The sequence below is a fragment of the Amblyomma mixtum genome, chromosome 6 (genome assembly GCF_055824585.1).
Source record: "Amblyomma mixtum isolate Tamu chromosome 6, ASM5582458v1, whole genome shotgun sequence".
Lineage (NCBI taxonomy): Eukaryota > Metazoa > Arthropoda > Arachnida > Ixodida > Ixodidae > Amblyomma > Amblyomma mixtum.
The window spans coordinates 100,312,362-100,333,488 of NC_143017.1; the positions used below are offsets into that span (position 1 = coordinate 100,312,362).

At 48.1% G+C, this 21,127-nt stretch overlaps 1 protein-coding gene across 1 annotated transcript; it reads right to left on the minus strand.

Annotated features, from left to right (window-relative positions):
* Positions 1-652: 652 nt before the first annotated feature.
* On the minus strand, positions 653-21,025 carry LOC149339854 (trans-1,2-dihydrobenzene-1,2-diol dehydrogenase-like). The gene is made up of 7 exons (XM_089548512.1): positions 15,566-21,025; positions 12,860-12,971; positions 10,570-10,733; positions 8,380-8,632; positions 5,972-6,096; positions 4,738-4,888; positions 653-864 (listed from the first exon to the last, which is right to left on the minus strand). The coding sequence occupies exons 1-7, from the start codon at positions 15,656-15,658 to the stop codon at positions 770-772; spliced, it is 993 nt and encodes a 330-aa protein (XP_089404638.1). The 5' UTR covers positions 15,659-21,025; the 3' UTR covers positions 653-769.
* Between the last annotated feature and the right edge of the window lie 102 nt (positions 21,026-21,127).

Below are 21,127 nucleotides of genomic sequence, written 5' to 3' on the forward strand. Positions count from 1 at the left end.
GGCCTCTGACAAAATTATACCAAGGCGCGCTGCCTTATCAGAATAGTATTTCGCTTAATGGTAACAAATTCCCTCAAAAAATGGTTTGTGCACTAGCCACGCCTGGCTGCAGGTTAGAAAGGTCGTACTCTAGGTTTGGGCTTTCAGATGTCTCTAATTTCGGCCACTCTTTGCAGCTGCGGTGACCAGACTGCTGCGGTGACCAGAGACCCCGTGGTCTCATGCTGCGTCATCTTTGTGCCGGTAAGGCCCATTCACACAACGGACCAAATCGGTTCCGTCCGGGCGCGGACACAGCATCACGTGACCCGACGTCACTGGCTCCGCCTCGTCCGCGGGCAGCGCTGTCTTCCCAAGCCGCACTGCCGCCTGAGCTGCAGTTTTCTGTGCTTCCAGAAGGGAAGTGAGTGATTTCGTCCGTTGCGTGAATCGGCCCGTACCAGCAAATATGGCAGACAGCCTTTGTGATTGTGTCGTTTGCTACGCTGAAAGAAAATTCTCAATACGAACGTTACGGTCAGCCCGTCGTTGTGTCAATTTAGCGTGTTTTAAGCACGTTCCAGCATAGCGTTCCGCACAATTACTTCAGGTATCGCAACTCAAATAAATGATTGTATACGAACACCGAAAATAACAACTCTAACGCAATATATGACTGCTCATGATGATGGGCGCAGCACTGGATAAAATGAGAACCACTTTATTGATACATGTCGTGGAATGTAACGTTTCTCGCAGAACACAAAGCCATCCGAAAGGTGGCATTCACTTAGTATTTAACGCCAAGTTGAGTCAGAATTTCATCCATAGTATCCGCGATCAGCGCTGAATCCTTGTGGGTCATCAATGGGCTTTCAAGAAGTCCTGCATGAATAGGAGAGGTATGAAAAAAATGAACCGCGTGCGCAGCAAATACCCCAGGAAAGTTTAGCTATTTTCAGTTCGAGGAAAATCCAAGGAAAGGTGAAGAGTGCTCAGGAAAATTTAAACAAAGGGAAACACATAAATATACCTTACCACAGGTAGTATATTACAATTCTTGGCACGTAAGGCACATATAGGATGTAGCGTGCTTTATAGCGTGTTGTCCCTCCGGAGTATGCCAGTTGTATGTTCCCTACTGTGCTTCTTACGCAAACACAACTTTTGTAGCGAAAGCTGCACTAAGCTCGCAGAAGCGCACGTCACGGTGTTTGCCATAGGCCGCGACTGCGCATGCGCCGTTACCAAGGCAACCAGAACCAAGGCCACCATGGCGCCGCTCGGGCTGTCAATCTTGATTTATTGGGATTTAACTTCCCAAAGCGACTCGGGCTATGAGGGACGCCGTAGTGAAGGGCTCCGGAAATTTCGACCACCTGGGGTTCTTTAACGTGCACTGACATCGCACAGTACACGGGCCTCTAGAATTTCGCCTCCATCGAAATTCAGCCACCGCGGCCGGGATCGAACCCGCGTCTTTCGGGCCAGCAGCTGAGCGCCGTAACCACTGAGCCACCTCGGCGGGTGGACTGTCAATCATTTTGTTTCATTTTATTACCATAAAGGCCCCTTAAAGGGGTGTTACATACAGAAAGAGCATGGATAGAAGCCTACCTCTTCAACAGTGAGCACTTCGTCGCAATAAACAGTTTAACTCGATTGACACATTTTGATGAGTTAGTTGGTTCATGATCTTTGAAAAACACCTGTGCGCTCAAAAGACGAAGACAGAGGTAGAACATGCCCCTTTTGTGTCGTTTATGTTCTCCCTCTGTATTCATCCGTTAAGCGCATAGTTGTTTTTCAAACTGTTAGCTCGGATTACTTTGAAGGGCTCTCGGGGGTCCCTCAGGGCTGCGTTCTTGGCCCCCTACTGTTTCTTGTATATGTAAACGACATTCATTTTTGTGCACAGTCTGGTGTGACAATGAGACTGTTTGCTGGCGATTGCGTGATTTATACAGCTGAGAGTAGATCTAGTGATCAAATGAAACTGCAGACATCTTTTCCAAATATTTTTGACTGAGGTTGCAGCATGGGACATGCGCATTAACATTTCGAAGACGAAGCGTACAAACATAACAAGAAAAAATCATCTCTCCTTCAAGTGCACGTTATCTGGTTTTATAACACCACGCGTAGACAAAGTAAAGTGCCAGGAGATCACATTAACCCATGACCTGAAATGGAAAATACATATCGACAACATATGTAGCAGCGCGTTTAAACTGCTCGGGTTATATGTCGCAGACTGGCAATGGCTCCATCGCAGCTATCCTTGAATATGCGAACCTAATCTGGGACCTACAACAATCGTACTTGATAAAAAGTTAGAAAAAATTCAGTCCAAAGCACTACAGCTTACTTATTGGAAGTACCGTAAGAGCCACGCATATTAGTGCACAAATTCCACCCTTGTCTCGCCATCGAAAAACGGCTGCAATGAAATTCCCTTTCAATCTTTATCATTAAAACTTCCTGTTGGGCGAGTTGGTAGTTCATGTTGAATTAGAAATATTATAGCGCAAACAAAGACACGGACACTATAACACTAAGACACTATAATATTTCTAATCTTTATCATCACCCATTGAACATAATTAAGGAGGATTACTTTTAAACACCGCAGCGTCACTCAATCCGAGGTAATAATAATACATTTCATTTTTGAAACAGCGCAACAAAGACGGGACGTGGACGTTTCTTTACCCCTCAGTTTCCACGCCCGTCTTTGTTGCGCTGTTTCAAAAATGAATACGTACCGACTTGCCCAAATTTCTGACAGCGCCTGTTTGTCTTTACCGCTCAGTTTCCACGTCCCGTCTGTAAGGTCGTCGCTTGCACCCGCTTGTACGCGTTTCATTTGCTTGTGTTTTTTTTATACAGTTACGCCCCGAGCCGCTTCGCCGGGATGCCGGGCGTCCCGGGCGGGGAGGAAACTTTTGTCTTGTGTATGCTGTTTCGAGTTCTGTTTCTTACAGCGGTACCCCCGAGCCGTGTCGGCGGGGTGCCGCGTGCCTTCGGGGGCGGAACTTTTGTTTGTCTGTTGTTTGTCGTGCGGAGCGGGCCCCCTGGACGGACCGCGCGTTCATCACCCGCATTTTGAGATGTCTGTTTCCGCGGGTGAACTCGCACTTCGCGTGGAGGGAGCATTGAGTGTGCAACTGGTTTAGTTGGGTCTCGTTCTAGCACCGACATGTAAGGCGCCGTGTGTCCCCGTAGACGGCGCCGCTTCGCGCATGTGCGGGGCTCCGGACGCCTTCGACAGACCACACCTCGCACATCTGCTAGGAGCCTGGATTTGCGTTGTTTTTCTTTGCCGTATGTTGCAGCCACTGGTCGTAAATTTGCGCTTCTCCGCGGGAATGGGTATCCTAACCTGGCGGACCAAGGCCCAGACGCGCCGGCGCCCCAGCCCCGTCCGCGGTACATGGATTCCCCGAAACCGGGGGAAAGCGTCCTCGGTAATATGAGAGCGCTGAACGAATACATATTTTTGTAGAAGCCCAGCCACGGCCGCGAGCTCTGAGCGGGCGGCAGTTGAGGTCGGAGCTGGGTAGGAGACGGACTTCCTCCCGCATGCTCGCTTAGGACGACGGATTGTCTTAAGTCCAGGGGCGGCCCAGCTCGGTTATTCTTTTCAATGCTGCTGTCATCATTATAACTGTACTGTACCTTTTTATTGCAATCAAGTGTTAATTAAATAAGTGTTCTCAGTTAATCCGGCGGAATCGAGAGGTTCATTGGGCGAAGCAGGGAAACGGGACCTACTAAGAAGAAAGAAGAAACTACAAGCAACAACGAGTGAAAAACAAGACAGAACAAGAACAACACATCTAATTGTTTTACTCCGTCTTTGTTGCGCTGTTTCAGAAATGAATACGTACCAACTTGCCCAAATTTCTGCAGCGCCTGTTTGTCTTTACCCCTTAGTTTCCACGTCCCGTCTTTTTTGCGCTGTTTCAAAAATGAATACGTACCAACTTGCCCAAATTTCTGCTTTACTCAACGTAATAATAATACTTGCATTAGGTCACACTGGGGCGTTGCGACACATTTAAATACTCAATTTTTTCCGGAGGCAATCGAAATGGGGAACGTGTTACCAAGGGAAATAGTTAACACTGCAAACGCTGATGTTTTTTTCGAAAAAGTTGAACGTTTTTTTCGCCAAATAAAATGAGGTCACTTGACTGTGATATCGCCAGTTCCATTGTGTTCCTGTTTTTGCTTTTTATTCATGCTGTTTATATGCACGCGTGACTTGGCCCACTCCTGTTTGAGCCCGAAGAAGGTTTATAGTATAAACAAACAAACAAACAAACAAACAAACAAACAAACAAACAAACAAACAAACAAACAAACAAACAAACAAACAAACAAACAAACAAACAAACAAACAAACAAACAAACAAACAAACAAACAAACAAACAAACAAACAAACAAACAAACAAACAAACAAACAAACAAACAAACAAATAAATAAATAAATAAATAAATAAATAAATAAATAAATAAATAAATAAATAAATAAATAAACCTTCTCCGTCGCCGACGACAGAAGATTTTCTGCACAACGGGAGCCTTTACGCTACCGGTTTAAAACTGATGTACACATGCCGCAGAGGCGCACTGTCAGGTAAGAGTGAATGAGGCACATGGCTGCGATGTAATTCAATAGACGCCTTTAAAGAAAAAAGTCAAATTTGTATGCATGTTTTCACTACATGTACCACTGACATTTCACTGCTTACCTTCTCTCAAACAACGTCGAACTTCTTCCGCTTCATAGCGCATGCCTGCTGAGTTTGGGAAGTTGCGCTGCACAGAAGTTGGCGGCAGCGATGTCTCGAAGACTCCCTCTGGGGTCTCACATCGAGTAGACGCGTGGAAGGGGGGTTGTAGCTTTGAAAACGACAAAGAAGGGAGAACAATGACGGGGAGTTCCTTTGGGGTTTAAGCGATATATCAGCAAAACACAGAGAAAGGTACTGAAAACCAAAGCGTCTTACGGACTGATTAGCCGTGAGGGTAAATATTTTTCATTTTGACAGTGACGCATTTACGTCTGCACTCGATAACGTTCACGCTTTGGCGCCAGCAGTCGATATGATGAGCTGCGGGCACGGCCGTGTACAGGCGACAAGCAGCTTACTTCGCATACATAAGCAGCTCACCAGTAGGGTATATAAGTGTGCAATCAAGCACTGGAAGACACCAGAAAACATAATCACAATGATATTTTTCGTGGATAACCACTTCACGATTGACACACTTTGTGGCTATTATTTGATTCGCTTCCGAAATTGGCCAAGGTGCAGATATTGCACGTGCAGAGATTGTTTCCGTGTGCGAACACCTGTCTAAATCGGACCGTTGAATTTCCGGCACCAGCTCACGATGTTGGGTTAAGTCATCCATTTTTTGCTTTCTTCATAATTTTCTAGGAACACAACGCAAAATGCTCTTTATGTAGTGATAATTTACTTCACGCCCGTCGGCTCCGTTACGAGCCATGGTAGTTCTGTGGAACCCATTACTAACACAACGGTGCAAAATTCTAAATTTCCCCCATTTCTCATTTAGAGGAGCTTTGAAAAAGAAGGTTCAACTGCTCAGTTCCACGAAGAACTGACAACTAGCTGGCAGTTTTCCGCCCCCCCCCCCCCCCCCCCCCCCAAGAGCTCTGGCTGAAAGCCAGCCAGTGGAGAAAATTCCCACTTACTGTTAAGTGTACGAGCAAGTTTTCGCAATGAAACACTGCTGCGGCAGCGGACAAACCTGACAATGCAATCCTATACACCGGAGTTTATACGACAAACCGCATAACTTTCTACCAGCGCAGCTTAGCCCGCTAAGCTACGGAATTCATCTGGGCACAGTAATTGCTGTCATTCTCAGATCACCCATCCGACATGTAGGCCGGCCCTAGCCGTCTGTCCAGCTATCATTACCACGAACACAAAGCTAGGCAAGCGGTTATCTCACCGTTATGGTGCCCTTCGTACCGGTGATCTCGGCCTTGCCCGGCATCTTTACCACGCCCGACAAGGCGAACGTCGCCAGCCGGCCCCCGCTGAACTCCATCACCACGGCCACCGCTTGGTCTACTCCTGCGAAGAGCGGCCGGGTAACCGACAAAAAAGAAGCGACAAGACCTCTGCTCACGGACCTTACTGTCGCCCGATGACCATCGCATCTCTCTCGAGCAGGCCGTTTTCTCCCACTTGTACACATCCCCGCGCTGGTTCCTTACCTAGCCCCACCTCACGTTTGCAAAACCGCTAACCTTCTAGAGGTAGATGACATCTAGCTGCCGACTGCATATTGTCCAGCAGAACTGCCGCAGTCTCTTACTAAAATCAACGCACTTTCCGCCGCTTCGAATGAGATTGCCCTACAAGACAACTAGACACACAGGGACGCACTACATACCCTGCACAAAACCCAGCATCCAGCACACGAATAAACACTCGCTAGTTGACACTACCACCCTGGCTGTCACCTATATCAAGAAAAAAACACACCTCCATACAAATTGTCTCCTCTCGTTAATACGCCATCGTCACCTTCATTAACGCAAACTGGTGCCTCTATCAGAAAGTAGTCTGCCCCACGCCATGGCTCACCAACCACATTCGCTTCCAATATATCAATGATACCCTCTTTTAAGGAGATTTTAAGACTCTCGACGTTGCCTGGGGTGAACCGAACATATATCATTATGGACACATCTTCTCTCTTCCCGAATACAACTCAACTACGTCCCTCCTCACCAAACTTCGTTTCCCACTCGCCTCGGTCGGAGTGCCCAAAGAGACACTTGCCCCAATTTTTGCTTCCATTTCGGCCCTTCGTCTCCCAGCTCGCAGGCCTCACAACCTTTAGGCAGCGACCGTTTTATATTGTTCACCTTTCTTCCCGCAACTCCATATCGCTACCCTAAACTAAGCGCGACTTCCCTCACAAGCCGGCCACACTTTCATTCCTTTCCAGATGCGCCCGTCACCAGGAATGAACTTTCTTTATCTCTTAGTCTGGACGCAACTGCTCGCTACTACAATTTAAATCTCATTCATCAACCTCTTAATCATTCTGTGGAAGCGCTGTCTTACTCTTATCAAACGGTGGCGCCATTATATATATATAGAGAGAGATACTCTTTAATGAAGCGCAGAGAAATTAGCCGGCGTTTAAAATTCGCTGGCTTATAAGCATATCACTCCTCACATGCAGCTCAATGGATAGGCACGTGCTAATTCTATAACGTTCTACTTTTATAACGTAAGACTGGCTTTACCTTTGCGGTGATCTAACAAGTCATTCAGCTCGAAATTCGCGTGGTCCCTGGTTACACTCTTTTTTCGCCGCACAAGAATCACGTGATGCCCTCAGGCGTATTATGATCACTCATCGTACCTCGCCATCCAGTCTCGAAACCAGCTTCAAACGAATAGCTTTCTTATACCACTCACCCCTCCCGATTCTCGTCCGCTTCATTCTCCTGAGTAAGCACCGCCCTTATTCAACAAACTGTTTGCCCTCTCCAAACACCTATCAGCACGCCGCTCCTTATAGGAGTTCTTCAACAGGCTTGTGGTATCACCTTATAAGCCTCATTAATCGGTCACTCCTGCTTATATCACAAATCAGAACTCATCGTCATTTTCAATCGCGAAAAACATTTCGTCCGCTTCCTCATCTCAATCCATTTGTACGAAGATCTCACCACTCAGGTTTCAGCAGTCCGCATTCTCGGTCATACATTTAAAAACACTGGCACTGGACATTCCCTCGGTACCCATCTTTGTTCCCAAACCACCACCTCAAGCTCACTTCCTTTGTCCCGTCACGAACTTGCACTGCAACACGTGATTGATGCCCTCGTCTATTTCTGTGTCCTCTGCGAAGCTCCTTATTTACCTCTTACCTCCTCTCAACTTTCCAACCCGCTGACTCAGCTCAACAAAGCCTTGCTCTTGGCACACAGACCCATGCCCCGTATCCCTACGTTAAGCAGTTTACCCCTCCAACGCCACTGAATGACGAATAAGTATGCACCATCTTGACGACAGCAACGCGTTGAAGCTTCCTGTCAAGGCCGACATATTCTACGGTCCCTTGCGACCACACTTTTCACCTTCCCCCTTCATCACGCTCAGCCACCTATCTAAACATACATGCACCCTTACACTACGTAGGAAACATCCAGCACACCTCTGCAACCAACTTATTGAACTCATGCGCAACAGCAAACTGTCTACTACACAAGCTGATGGCAGTCACGACCTTTACTGGCTACTCTGGCTTTTATTGTCTTGCAGCTCACATTCCCACTCGTAAGACTACTCCAGAAACTAGGTCTCTCTACTCCGCATGCGGCTGAAAACGCAAACCTTCTGGCGCGAGTTCGCCGCATGCGCTGATCTTCAGAGGTCGCTCAGCGCCGAACACCTGGAGGGCCAGGCTGACGCAGTAGTTGCCCAGCGTGAGGAGCACCGATCCACCGAGCTCCTTGCGGAAGAAGCGGCTCTGTCGGGGCATCGGGTATCCGAAGGTGGAGTGCACGTAGCGCACATCCCCGATGGTGCCTTTCTTGATAGCTTCCTCCATGTGCTTGTACGACGGCAGGTAACGACTCCATAGGGCCTGCGCCATCATGGGCCCCAGTCGATCAGGCCAGTTTACTGTGCGATGTCAGAGCACGTTAAACAACTCCAGGTGGTTGAAATTTCCGGAGCCCTCCACTGCGGCGCAGCTCACAGCCTAAGTCGCTCTGGGACGTTAAACCCCGATAAATCAAACCAAGCCTTACCTCTTGTCGCCATTCTCCTCAGCAACGTGTAAACACCATGCCACCCTGGTAATATGAATGTTTAATTCTACCCTGCTCAAGATGCACTGGCAGCGGCGATCATCGGCGGTGAGGGACTGCCAGGCCCTCCTGCGGTTTCTAACAGTGTCGGGACTGCACGACAGACTGTGACTTTGCGCAATCCTTTTTGCCTTCCGGTTTTTCTTATCTCTCCCTTTTATCTCTAACCTTTATATTCCGTCATTCCTCTCCCCCAGTGCAGGGTAGCAAGCTGGTGCGTTTTTAACGCTGTCAAGAAAACGAAGCTTGTAATATTTCACAGAGGAGTCAAATATTACAAGGAGTATATTTTCTTGCTTTGCAGCGTCGTGTGAATTAAAAAAAACAAAAAAAAAAAGATTGCACGATTACAGCAGTGCTGGTGTGATAAACACCGTCGGCTTGAATGTTAAAACATCTAACCACTGCGACACTGTATACAGCTGTATACTTTCATAAAGAAAATAGTAGTTCGCCTTTTCTGCCGCATAGCTTTTTTTTTTCATGCCGGCGCAGGCTATTCGTTGGAAGAAGAGCAGTTGTTCTTAAACTACAAATGAACAGCGGCGTCTGAAAGGATTTAACAAACGACTTTCATACAAACTCAGATTTTTCTTGCCTACAGCACTCATTTCTAATTGGAGCTTTCGGAGACTGCTTGCAAAGAACACCATCCCATAACTGCATCCAACTGCATAAAGAACGTGCCTATCTTCCCATCCATCTGCCCCACGCCGCTGTGGCTCAGTGGTGACGGAGCTCGGCTGTTCAGCCCGACGACAGGACTTGTATCCTGACCGCGGAGGCCGCGTTTCGATGGAGGCGGAACTCTATAGACGGCCGTGTACTGTCAGGGCCCGTCAAAAAACCCAAGTAGGCAGGAATCTATTCCCAGCCGTGCACTACGGTATTCCTCTCAGCCCGTGTGCATCTTTCGGATGTTGAATTCTAAATACCATAACTTGCCATGCATGTATTTCATATACCAATTGTGGATAACTTTGAAATAAAAAAGCCCATAATAAGGTTACGCCCGCGTACAGGGTATTCAAAGTCAGACTTTATGAATTTTTGAAACAAAGAGCAGTGCAGAAAAGTTGTTTTTCTACTGGGTTATACAGCCAGGCGGACGTAAACCATGAGATTTATTGTCTTCGTATTAACAGTAATTAACTAAATTCGAGAATTCACTTTTTATTCATGGCAGTTAGCAAGCACGTTTTTATTGAAAAGTTAGAGGAAATGGCATTTGATCTATTGCGTGCTATTTTAGTTAGGCGCATGTGTCCTGCGATAAGCATGTCTAAAATCTCATACTAGTCCGTCTGACTAAGCAGGCGAGACCGCGGCACTCGGCATGAATCTCCCCCCTGTTGTGATGCAGCTGTTGCGTATGGCGCTACATCTTAAAGAACCTGGAGTGGCAGGCGACGATGATTACTTTTCGTTATTGTCCAACGAAACAGAAGAATGACTATGCGGAAGACTTTCGGCTAGCCAGCTGCACACAAGGCCGGGATGTTCTGACGTCATGTCGCGTCATCACTATGAGGCTGGTCGCGGTGGCGGACGCATGCAGTCGGCACAGCATCCCCACGTAGAGCGAAGCCCAACTCGAGTTTTGGAAGAAACTCTACTTCCTCGCACGAGCACTAACGGAAGTGTAGGCAGCAGCCTCGAGTTATTGCGGAGGGACCCAGTATCATTCACTGACTGTGTCGAGCGTACGCACCTCCATGAGGAAGAGCTTCTTTTCCTTGGCCAGCCGGCAGATCTCTTCCGTGTCCCGACGGTTCATGGTCAGCGGTTTCTCGCAGAGGATGTGTTTGCCGTGCTCGAGCAGCTGCTTCATCGTCGGATAATGGTCCGGGTGGAGAGAGCCCACGTACGCGACCTCTGCGCACGGAGGATTTGAACGGGGAAAAAAAAGGTGAGGTCAAGAGCGAATGTGAGAGTGAACTTGTGTAAACTGCGCCGTTGCGTTATACTTATCTGCACAAGCGACTACCTGAGGCTAAACGACGTTAGCGATGCCGTAAACAAAATATTTTCCAAGTACGCCTGGCCCGTTTATATCCCTACAAGTTGCCCGACGCAACCCCAGATATACTCGTCGTGGGAGATTGAACGACTATCGCCAATGACGAGTGACACTCGTGCTTCCTGATGATGCGCTGCTCTATACTGCCAAAGGCTAGTTACGGCGGGCAATTGCGTAATTTGTAACTTGCAGTGTCCAATACTAGAGGGCAGTAGCTGTCCATGAAAAACACGTGTCGCGCCTGTAGCGCGTTTTTAAGTCTAACAACAGTCATTTCATAATGGTGTCACTCATCAAGCTACTTTTCGGAGTAGCTCTGACAGCAGTGCTCCTGGCGATCTAGAATTTGTTTCTGACAGTGTCTGATATTCTTTGCGGTCTAGAGACGGCTTCACATGACGATGGGAGCAACAGATATGACAATGGTGGCGCACTCCAGGCAGTGCACATTAACTATAAATGATGAAACCTCAGTTCATTGCTAGTTTCGCCCTCAAAAGCAGCGTTTCCTTCTATCTTTACTTTTTTTTAGGTTAGTATTAACAAGAAACCAAAGAAATAACATATTTTCTGAATCAAAATTGCATGAAAAAACTATGACTACTTTAAAAAATTTGTCAATTTTTGCAAGTTTCCCGGGAATTATTTTTGCATTTCAAAGGTTAATGCGAACTTGGTTCCCCTGGATGGCCACCTAGCGCCCAGCGTAGTTTTTCAGAGACAAACAGCTTCCCGCCAAATTGGCTTGTAACAGTGTGAGGCTGCGTGGGTATGATCACTACAACTCGCATGTTTGTTTTTAACTTATCATAGGTGGTGCGAAACAAAATCTTTTTGTTTTTTGCAGAATATGCTTTGTTTGAATTCATGCGTTATAGAACGAGACAGGCACGCCGCCACGTGCGGTGCTCTCACAGATGGTTTTGAAACACAAGGTTTATTACTTTTTCAACTGTTGCCTTTGCGAAATGGAAACCACGAAGCACCTGTGTAATTTTTAAGTGGGCTATGTAACTGCGAAAAAATTATCGGGAGTGTTTTTGCTCTTTATCGTACTAACTTAGAACAGTGTAGGAAGATTACCGCAAGAATATGGCGTAATGATTCTGCGGGATATCTGCAATTGCTGTTGGCTCTGAACGCATCTGCTTATGCATTACTTATCCCTTGGGCGATGGCGCTCAGCCCATAAAGCTGATAATATCGGCGCGTGCTACTCTGTCCAGGTACGATGGAGCTGATGGCCTTTTTGTTCCTACCTGGCTAATTGAAAATCGAATTAACTAAATCAAAATTAGATCGCTCACTAAACTGAACGAAGGTGCTGCAGCGAAAGCACGAAGTGAAGGAAAGAGCAGTGAGCCATCGAATTCGCATGGGGGCGAATTCAGGGAGAACACTGGCTGTAGGCCTTGTGAAAGTCTGGTCGCCATCACTGAAAATCTATCATGCGCAAAATTTTAAGGCGAGATTCGATTCACGAGGGGGAACCAGCGCTGTGATGAAATGTGGTGTCCCAGGACATCTCTGCGTGTTGGGTAAGAAATGCATTTGAAAAAGGAAAACACCAGCGCCGACCAATGGTATTTGTTAAAAAAGGTTGAAAGATGTTTCGCCTTCCATACGGAAGTCTTGTTCACCATTGAAACCGAAACGTCTTTTAACCTTTTCAGCAAGTACCTTTGGTCGGCGCTACTGTTTTCCTTTTTTTTGACATCAACTATCACTGAGGTGTGTAATTAAAGAATCATTAATGAATTTCAGCTGATCTTTGACGATGCTTCCCGAGGCTGCATTTATTGGTGGAAGGAATTGACACATATACAGATGTGAAATAATTTCGGCTATAGCCTCTGAAGAATATGTATTGAGTGCGCAAAGTTATGAGTAGGTGCTCCGTCAAGGTAAACGCTATGTATTTGGGTTAAAGTGCCTGATTGGACCGTCCTGATATTCCACTCTTACAGATGCCGTTGCTTACCGACGTCAGGGTCTTGCGCGAGTTGCTCGTAGGTAGGATAAACTTTGGAGATGCCGTGCAGTTGGGCGAACTTCTTCGCATTCTCGAAATTCCGCCCGGCCACAGCCACAACCTATGTGGGGATAAGAGGGAACGGTACAAGATTTACGGACTGGAAAGTGTTAGAAGATGCAACATCCTGCTGAGTTCACAAACCTCTGCAGATTCTGTAATCCGCCTGGCGACCCTATCCTTATCAGTGCCTCTGTTCTTCAGCACGAATGATTCTGCCCTCTTTCTCTCAGGAAAGAAACAGCTCCGGCACTGCACACGTGCTCTCGTCCCACCGTGTGTGATAAATATGCCCCGCGGTCTTACCCGTGCAGAGGAGGTTGTGCTTCGGGGGATCCGGGTCGGGGTCGCCCCACTCCGTCACTCGGACGTGGCGCGACTTTCGCCATTTATATCCCGCCCAGAGTATCTTGTCTGCAACTCGCAAAATACTGAGGCTGATATTTACCATTTGTTGTGGTCTTGCCCGACGCTGAAGGGAACGAGAATTCACCTGGCAGCAGCATGTCTCCCTCCGAACAACCCATTCTGATGTATTGCTTTGACGTAGAGGCCGCATCAGCGCTCCCTCATCGCCTTGACTAGATCGACCCACCTTCTCTCCTTCATTTAACTCCTCCCTTTTCTTTTTTTTTCTTTGTTACCTTCACAACCCCCTTTATGCCCTGAGGCAATGAATAACGTTATCAAAAAAGAAAAAAATAACATGTTTGGGTGTAGCGGTCCTAGACTACCCTCACTGAGGAAACGGCTCATGCTAATAACTGTTCAGAAGTTCGTGTTATGCCCCGAACTTTGTTAAGCTGATATACACTAGAACTGTGTAAAGGCATCTTTTTCCTGTGGTTAATGAGTGCCCTGTCGCCCTCCCATTGGGTGCCTTCATTAGAATATCGCCTAGGTCCTTATGACGGTCCAGCCCAGCTGGCAGCGGTCTTTTGAAAGACACTTTGAGAGCGCAGCCGGGGACTAGAGAGAGGGGGCGGAGGTAGCAAGGAGGTTAACTTCGAGAATTCTACAACGGTTTGCAGACGACGCCAAACGGAAACAAATCTTTTCAAGAATGAGATACATGAAATGTCCGACTCCAGTATTCGGGTAATTGTTATTAAAATGGGCCCATACAACAAATCATGTGCTGTGAGATGTCAGTGCACGTTAAAGATATTATAAGATTATTTCGGAGCACTCCACTAGGGCGCCTTTTTCTCTCTTCCTTCTTTCAATTCCCCCTTTATTCGTTCCGTCACGGCGCGGTTGAGGTGTCCACGGAGACTTGAGACAGTTACTGGGCCTTTTCCTTGCCTCAAAATCCAATCATCCAACAAGGTATTCACAAAAAAATGGCTGTGGCTAAACTTGACTGAGTCGGGTTATACGGAGCGAAAGGTAACCGAACCAGTGGGCAGCATCCGCTGAGCCATCAAGAAATCTAACCTCTTGTTTTCATGCTGACAGAAGTAGTGAGGACGTACCTCACTACTTCTGTCAGCATGACTTCTGTCAGCATACCTGAGCGAGAGATATAGTTAGCGTACAGAGTTGGCACGTGAAACAGAGCCCGAGGTCAGGTGAGTCCAGAAAAACTCGTGTGGCCGAGTAATGGGATTTGTGACGCTGTCGTTGGGCGGGGTATTCCTCCTGGCGCACGGCCGCACCCTGCCAGAATGAATGTGGGAGCGAAGCCCTCATGCGTGCTCTAAGCAAGAAATGAAACGCGAACAGCAAAATAAAGCTCTTAGCCAGAGGAAGCCCATTACTAGCGCATGCCAATTTAACTTCGAAAGCGCGGGGATACTCTTCTTCCGAAGTGTATTCACTCGTGTTCACTCTCTATGAGCTAATCTGTTGGTGTTTTTGTGTCGGTACCGCAGTTTTCTTGTTCGTGTTTCATTTGTGTGCTACTCAGCGGCTGACATAGGGGTGTTGGGTGTGCGGGGTAGATGTGGGTGCTGGGAGCTGCCAGCGCAGGTCAAAATTTTAGTCTTTTCGCTGTGTCAAGCGCCGAATTTTGCTTTAAATCTTTTTAGTAGCATATCTGCAAGTGCTTTACATGCCAGCCTCTATGCTTTCATATTCTCTACCCGAACTTTAGTTGATCACATTGCTTTTATACCCCCTTCTGCCTAACCCCGGCTACCCCTCTTTGTTTCTTCAATACTTAATATTGACGTCCTGGTTCTTCTCCACGCCGTATTGATTGAGCAGAGAAAATATTAGTATTGTGTGTAATAAGCACTAAAACCGTGTTGGTACGGCGTCTTCCTTTCTCTCACCAGTCGAGTAATGCTCAAAAGCAAGAACATTTATCTGTCGCCCCGGGCGCCACATAAACCCCACAATGTCGTGTAAGTTGTAGACGGCATGTTAGAATTAAAGTGATCCGTGCTTGACCGAATCGTTATCATTATTATTCGGGCTATTAGTAGGTCAGTTGTGTCCTTTTGTACGTATTGGTCTCTCCCTGTCAAGGCTAGTGCGTTATCATCGCTGAGTAACTTCATCCTTTTCCTTAAGCACGCTTGTATTATGAAATACCTTAAAAGAAAGGAACCGAGCCAAGCTGTTCCGCGCTTTATGATGACGCTGACTAGAGGCACAAGCAGTATAGGTACACAGGTTGCGGACGTACCGCATTCAGCGTGCTCCTCTCACCTGGTGCTCCTCGCGCGGCAAGTTGTTGAGACAGTCGACGAAGTCGTTGCAAACGCGGCCAGCAGCCACGATTCCCCATCGGGTCGGCGCCATGGAGCAAGGACTCGTCGTCGGCAATGCCGTGCGCGCGCGGATCCAACTGTCAACAAGTCTGGCTGGCCACTTCACTACCTTCCGTGTGCGCGCTACGCGTTACGGGGCCAGAATGCGCACGTATAACGGAAAGCGCGGTGTTTGGGCGGTAGCACGGTTCCTCCGGGCAGTCAGCCAGTTATTTCGTCGAAGGACACAATGGGCTTCCACTGCAATGAAACGGAGCAGCGCAAGTCCGCTGCCGCCAAAGCCAGTTCTCGCGCACCCTTCTTTCTCTCACTCTAAGAGAGGAGCGGGCGGTGGCACCAAAGTTGCTAAACCGGCGGCCAGTAACCTTCGGCCGGCCTCGCTGTAGTCGCGCCGTCGGTGTGTCAAGGAGCCAGGAATTCTAATTGGTATTTAAAGGCGCGTTGTATTGGCACTGCCCTCGCGCCGTGCAGAGACACCATTTTACATAAGTGCTCGTTCTGGAATTACAGGGAATACCTCGCCATAGAACGCTGTTGAAACGCAGCTTCCATCTTCTGCAGCGCGCTGCTCTTTTTAATGGAGGAATGCGGTGCAGAAAGAGCTCGCGTGAGCAGACAAGCTCCACTCCGTTGCGAGTTTTCATTTTACTTGCACTTCTACGAGCAGAAAAGTGCGAAGGTGGTGGAAATTTTAGCGGCACCATGTGTAGCAAGCAGGCGTGCACTCTGCCGACGCTGCCTTCCTATATTCCCGCAGCAGACAGGACTGAACATACAAAATATCACCCACGCGGATTTCGCCATTAAGGATCGGAACTCGCTTGGGCTCTTGCTTTCATGCGATCACGTAAGCTGCCGCAAGCGAACGGAAGCTTTGTCGGTTAGTCTGTGGAGAAAAAACAAAAAACAACCTGTGATTTCGCAGTTATTGCTCGTACTAAAACATAGCACTCAGACAGCCTTCCAGAGAGCGAAACAACGTAAGCCATCAAATAATGAAGCAAATGGTGACAGGAGCAAATTGAACGATTAAAGACAACGCACCATGCTAGGTTTTGAGCTTATTTTAGCAGTGTGACGTCGCAGAGGCAAAAAGCAGGAAGGAGCAATGTCTGTCACAGACACTCGATCAACGAGCACACCAGTGTAGACTAGATGAGGGGCTCTTTGTGATATGTGCTATGGAAGAACAAATATAAGGTAGGAATCGATTCCAATGCACACCCAGGTTGCACATTCACGTGGACAAGATCAGTAGAGGGAAGGCCGTCGCCTCCGAGTCATGGCATTGCGATAGCAACCCAACTCAGGAGAGAGCTAGGCATACACACAAAAGAAGCTTGCCCTCGCCGAGCAACCAAATTCACGCATTCATCTGATCTGAAAACAGCAGGTGATCGCTCCCGCAGCTGCTCCAAACACCTGAAGAAGACTGAAATCGCATTGCAATTAGGGTTAGACCGGCTGCTGCAGCTTTCGCAGTGTCTCGCACCAACGTCTGTAAGCCTTCTGCTAGACTGAGCATTAAATTTCAACCCCGTGCATGTTTATACTTGCCAGCGAGGACGGCATTCTTGCAGTGAGCGCAGCGATCACCAAATAAAGACAGTATCTGTGACAAGATGGTTTAAAAGAACGTCAATTTGGGCTAGATGGTGCATACTATTTCCGAGAGAAAATAATAGCGCTAAAGAGAGACAAGCACAAGAACAAAGATGCTGTAAGCACAGTTATAGGGAGCTTTAAAGAAGTGGGATGGGGGTTGGCTTTTCACTCATTAACGCTCTCTTCGGGGGTATTTGCAGTTTTTAGATCTTAATATTGGCTGGGCGAGCATCATGTGTGTTGGCGATACTCATCTCGAGCATAGAAGGAGCTGCTGCCTTATACCTCGGCTCATTCGAAAACTGTAAAACGCGCCATTGCTAGCCTCTGCCTCGAGTCAGCTCTCGTGCAGTGCCATGCAGGCGAGTTTTGATAAGCAAGTGGACCGGTTGGTTTCGGCGGGGTTCCCATGCTCGGTCACTACTGCAGCTGCTGAAACCCTCCTACGAAAAATCAAACTTTCCATGTTTCAGAAGTCGTGTGAGCCAAGAAAACAATCCTTGAAACCAGAAGCGGTACCTAATGTTGACAAGGTCGTGGGCAATGCCAAAAAGGTGGCGAATCGACATGGCGTGCTAGTTGTGTTTGCTGCTCCACGAAAGCTTGCACAGCTATGCGCGCGCATTGCGAGAAATAAAAAGAAGAGCTCTTGCAACCAAAAGCATGCCAAGCAGTACGTGAAATGCTGCGCAGGTGCGAAGTACGAGATACTATTGTCCTGCGGAAAAGTCCACGTGGGCCAAACAGGGCGGTGCGCTAATGACCGTGCTGCTCAGCATGCACGATCGCTAAAAGAACCAGCAGGTGCACACCTTTCACAGCATTGTGCAGATTGCTTGGTGTGTAACCGTGCGGCAGAACGTGCTCCGGGGGAAAAACGATGCAAGCAGTGCAAGAAATGGGAACCACGCCTTCCGGAGATAAAGATTCTGGGCAGAGAGAGATACGAAGGAATGGGAGGTTTCGGAAGCGTTGCTCATAAAAACGAGGCGAATAGATTGTGTGAGCGATACTTCGGTACGCATTTTCAAGACCGAGATGTCTTATCTTGAAACGTTTGGGATTTGCCTCTTGTTCTTGTTTTTGCGCAAGCCTTGAATTTTTTATATATTTGCTGGGTTGGCAGTGAATAAAATGAGTGAAATCAGCGCATTTCCTGCGTCGGTCTTTCTAGTGTTTGCCTCCCTTTGGCGCTATTATCTTCTGTCTCGAAAAAAATGTGACAAGGTAACCGTGATTCGTTTCAAGGATTCATCTGTGGCTTAATATGTGTTTATGATGCTGAATGCTTTCTCGGGCTACTCTGCAATAACAGAACACAATATGGCGAGTATGAGTGCCGCGCGCATAAATTAGAGTGCCCTCCTCTGACTAATGACGCCTGTTCTACCTTGATAAGCGAGCAGCTTTCATGGCTCCAGAGCAGACAATGACACATGCATGGAGATTAAAGGATCGAGTGTAAACACCCGGTCAGATGCAGCACCGCAAAAGCGCACGCGTTCCTGTCGCTCTGCGGGTTCGTTACAAATGGTCGGAAGTGTAACCTGCGCCGTGTTTACTATGAACGCAGCGTTAATAACAGCACAACGAAAGGATTCTGCGAAATGCCCTGAAAAGCTGCACTCACTTCTCATGCTTAACTCACAGCAACCATGGCTGCCGCTCTCATGCCTTAATTTCCCTCACATATCCGACACGTTTTTGCGGGAGCGGTAATCGAACACTACAGCCGAACAGGCGGGATAACGGCCACTTGCGCCGCACATATCCGTTACTCTTTTGGTCAGAGGAGGATCAGTCACTAGGCAAGGACGCCACTTTGGAGAAAAATGCAAACTTTTTACACGTCAACAGCATCGGGTCCGTAGGCTATGCAGTTTACTGTGGAAGTTAATAACGTGAAAATGCATCGGTGCAACCGTTCCGAGGCACAGGTTAGACCCCACTGACACCTTTACAGCCAAAATCAAGGCAGGTCCGAACCTTCCCGACGTCATTCGATATCCCGTCCTTTGTATGAAGCACATCAGGATTGTAGTAGGCAAACTATATGCTGCAGTTAGTACATACATTGTGGCGTAATCGTGATTGCAGTCCGGAGAGCAGGAAGGCAGCGAGAATGGCTTCCAAAGAAAACTCTTATTTGGGCTGACTTGCGCCCGCTAAGAACTGAATGAGTGGGCGGCAGCGTAGCAACAAGCGCGCTCGGCGATCGTCGAACTGAATGCCCACTACTCTCAGTCGTGCTCATTTTAAAGGTGATAGCGAACCTTCGAGATAAATCGTGGAAAGTTGCTAGAACAATCTGGAACAACGTAGAATCACCTCCGCCTGGATGCGATCAATCGAGATAAATCTTGGTGCGTCTTGCATCACAAGAAAACGATAAAGCAGCGTGCCGACAGCTTTGAAGAATGAACATACAAACACTACAAAGATTCGCGGCATTGCTCCGCTCTCGATCTCAAAGAAGCATCGACCAGATGCATTCAAACATTAGTTGATTACAAACAAATAAAGCGGGATGTGCGCAAATAAACACTGAGTGTGGAAAGGGAGCGTCCTTTAGCGCGCATGATAAGGCTCCAGACGACGACATGGACAACTTCTGGTCGCACGCGGCGCCGCTGGGATGCAGTCATTTCGTCGGGGACGACTTCGTAGCCCAGTTCACCTAGCAGACGAAGAACCCTGTACGGGCCAAATTAGCGACGCAAATGCTTTTTGCTCAATGTACGGCGGCGAATGGGCGTCCAAAACAAGACTTGGTCTCCTGGCTTGTATTCCACGTTGCTTCATCGTAGGTTGCAGCGTCTGGCGTCGGTCCGCTGCTGGTCTTTGATCCGCAGTTCGTGCTTCTTCTGCGTGTTGAAGGTAGGCGGTGACGTCGACGTTATCTTCTTCGGTAACCTTGGGCAGCAGGGCGTCGAGCGTGGCCTCTCTGCCATGGACGAGCCTAAAAGGCGTCATCTGGGTGGTCTCCTGCACTGCGGTGCTGTAGGTGAAGACGATGTAAGGCAAGATGACGTCCCAGGTCTTGTGTTGGCACCGACATACATGGCGAGCGTATCGGCGATGGTTTTGTTCAGGCGCCCGATCAGTCAGTTGGCCTGCGGATGGTGTGCAGATGTCCTCCTGTGGCTGGTTTGGCTGTAACGCAGGATGGCTTGTGTCAGTTCCGCCGTGAATGCTGTTCCTCTGTCCGTGATGAGCACATCGAGGGCGCCGTGTCGCAGAAGAATGCATTCCACGAAAAATTTGTCGACTTCTGCTGCTGTTCCGTTCGGAAGGGCTTTTCCCTCGGCTTAGCGGGTCAGGTAGTCGGTCGCTATGATGATCCACTTATTTCCAAAGGTTGACTTCGGGAAAGGGCCAAGCAAGTCCATGCTGATCGGCTGAAAGGGCCTTGAGGGGGGTTACGTGGGGTTCAGAAATCCTGCTCGTCAGGTGGGAGGGGCTTTTCGTCGATGATAATCTCGGCAGGTTTTCACATAATGTGCGACATGGGCACACAGTCTGGGCCAGTAATACTTGTCTTGAATGCGGCGGAGGTTGCGAGAAAACCCGAGATATTTCCCTGTCGGCTGGTCGTGTGAAGCCTGAAGAACTTTTTTGCGCAGGCTTGCAGGTAGCGCGAGGAGCTAGGCGGTTGTGTTCACAGCGAGGTTCATCTTCACGACCTCTCTCATCGACCTTGGAATTACAGAGCCGCTGCAGTGTGCCGTCGATGCGGGGGAGAAAATTCTGGAACAACGTAAAATGAGCTCCGCCTGGATGTGATCAATCGAGATAAATCTGGGCGCGTCTTGTGTCACAAGAAATCGACAAAGCGGCGTGCCGGCAGCTTTGAAGAATGAACGAACACTACAAAAATTCGCGGCAATATCACTGG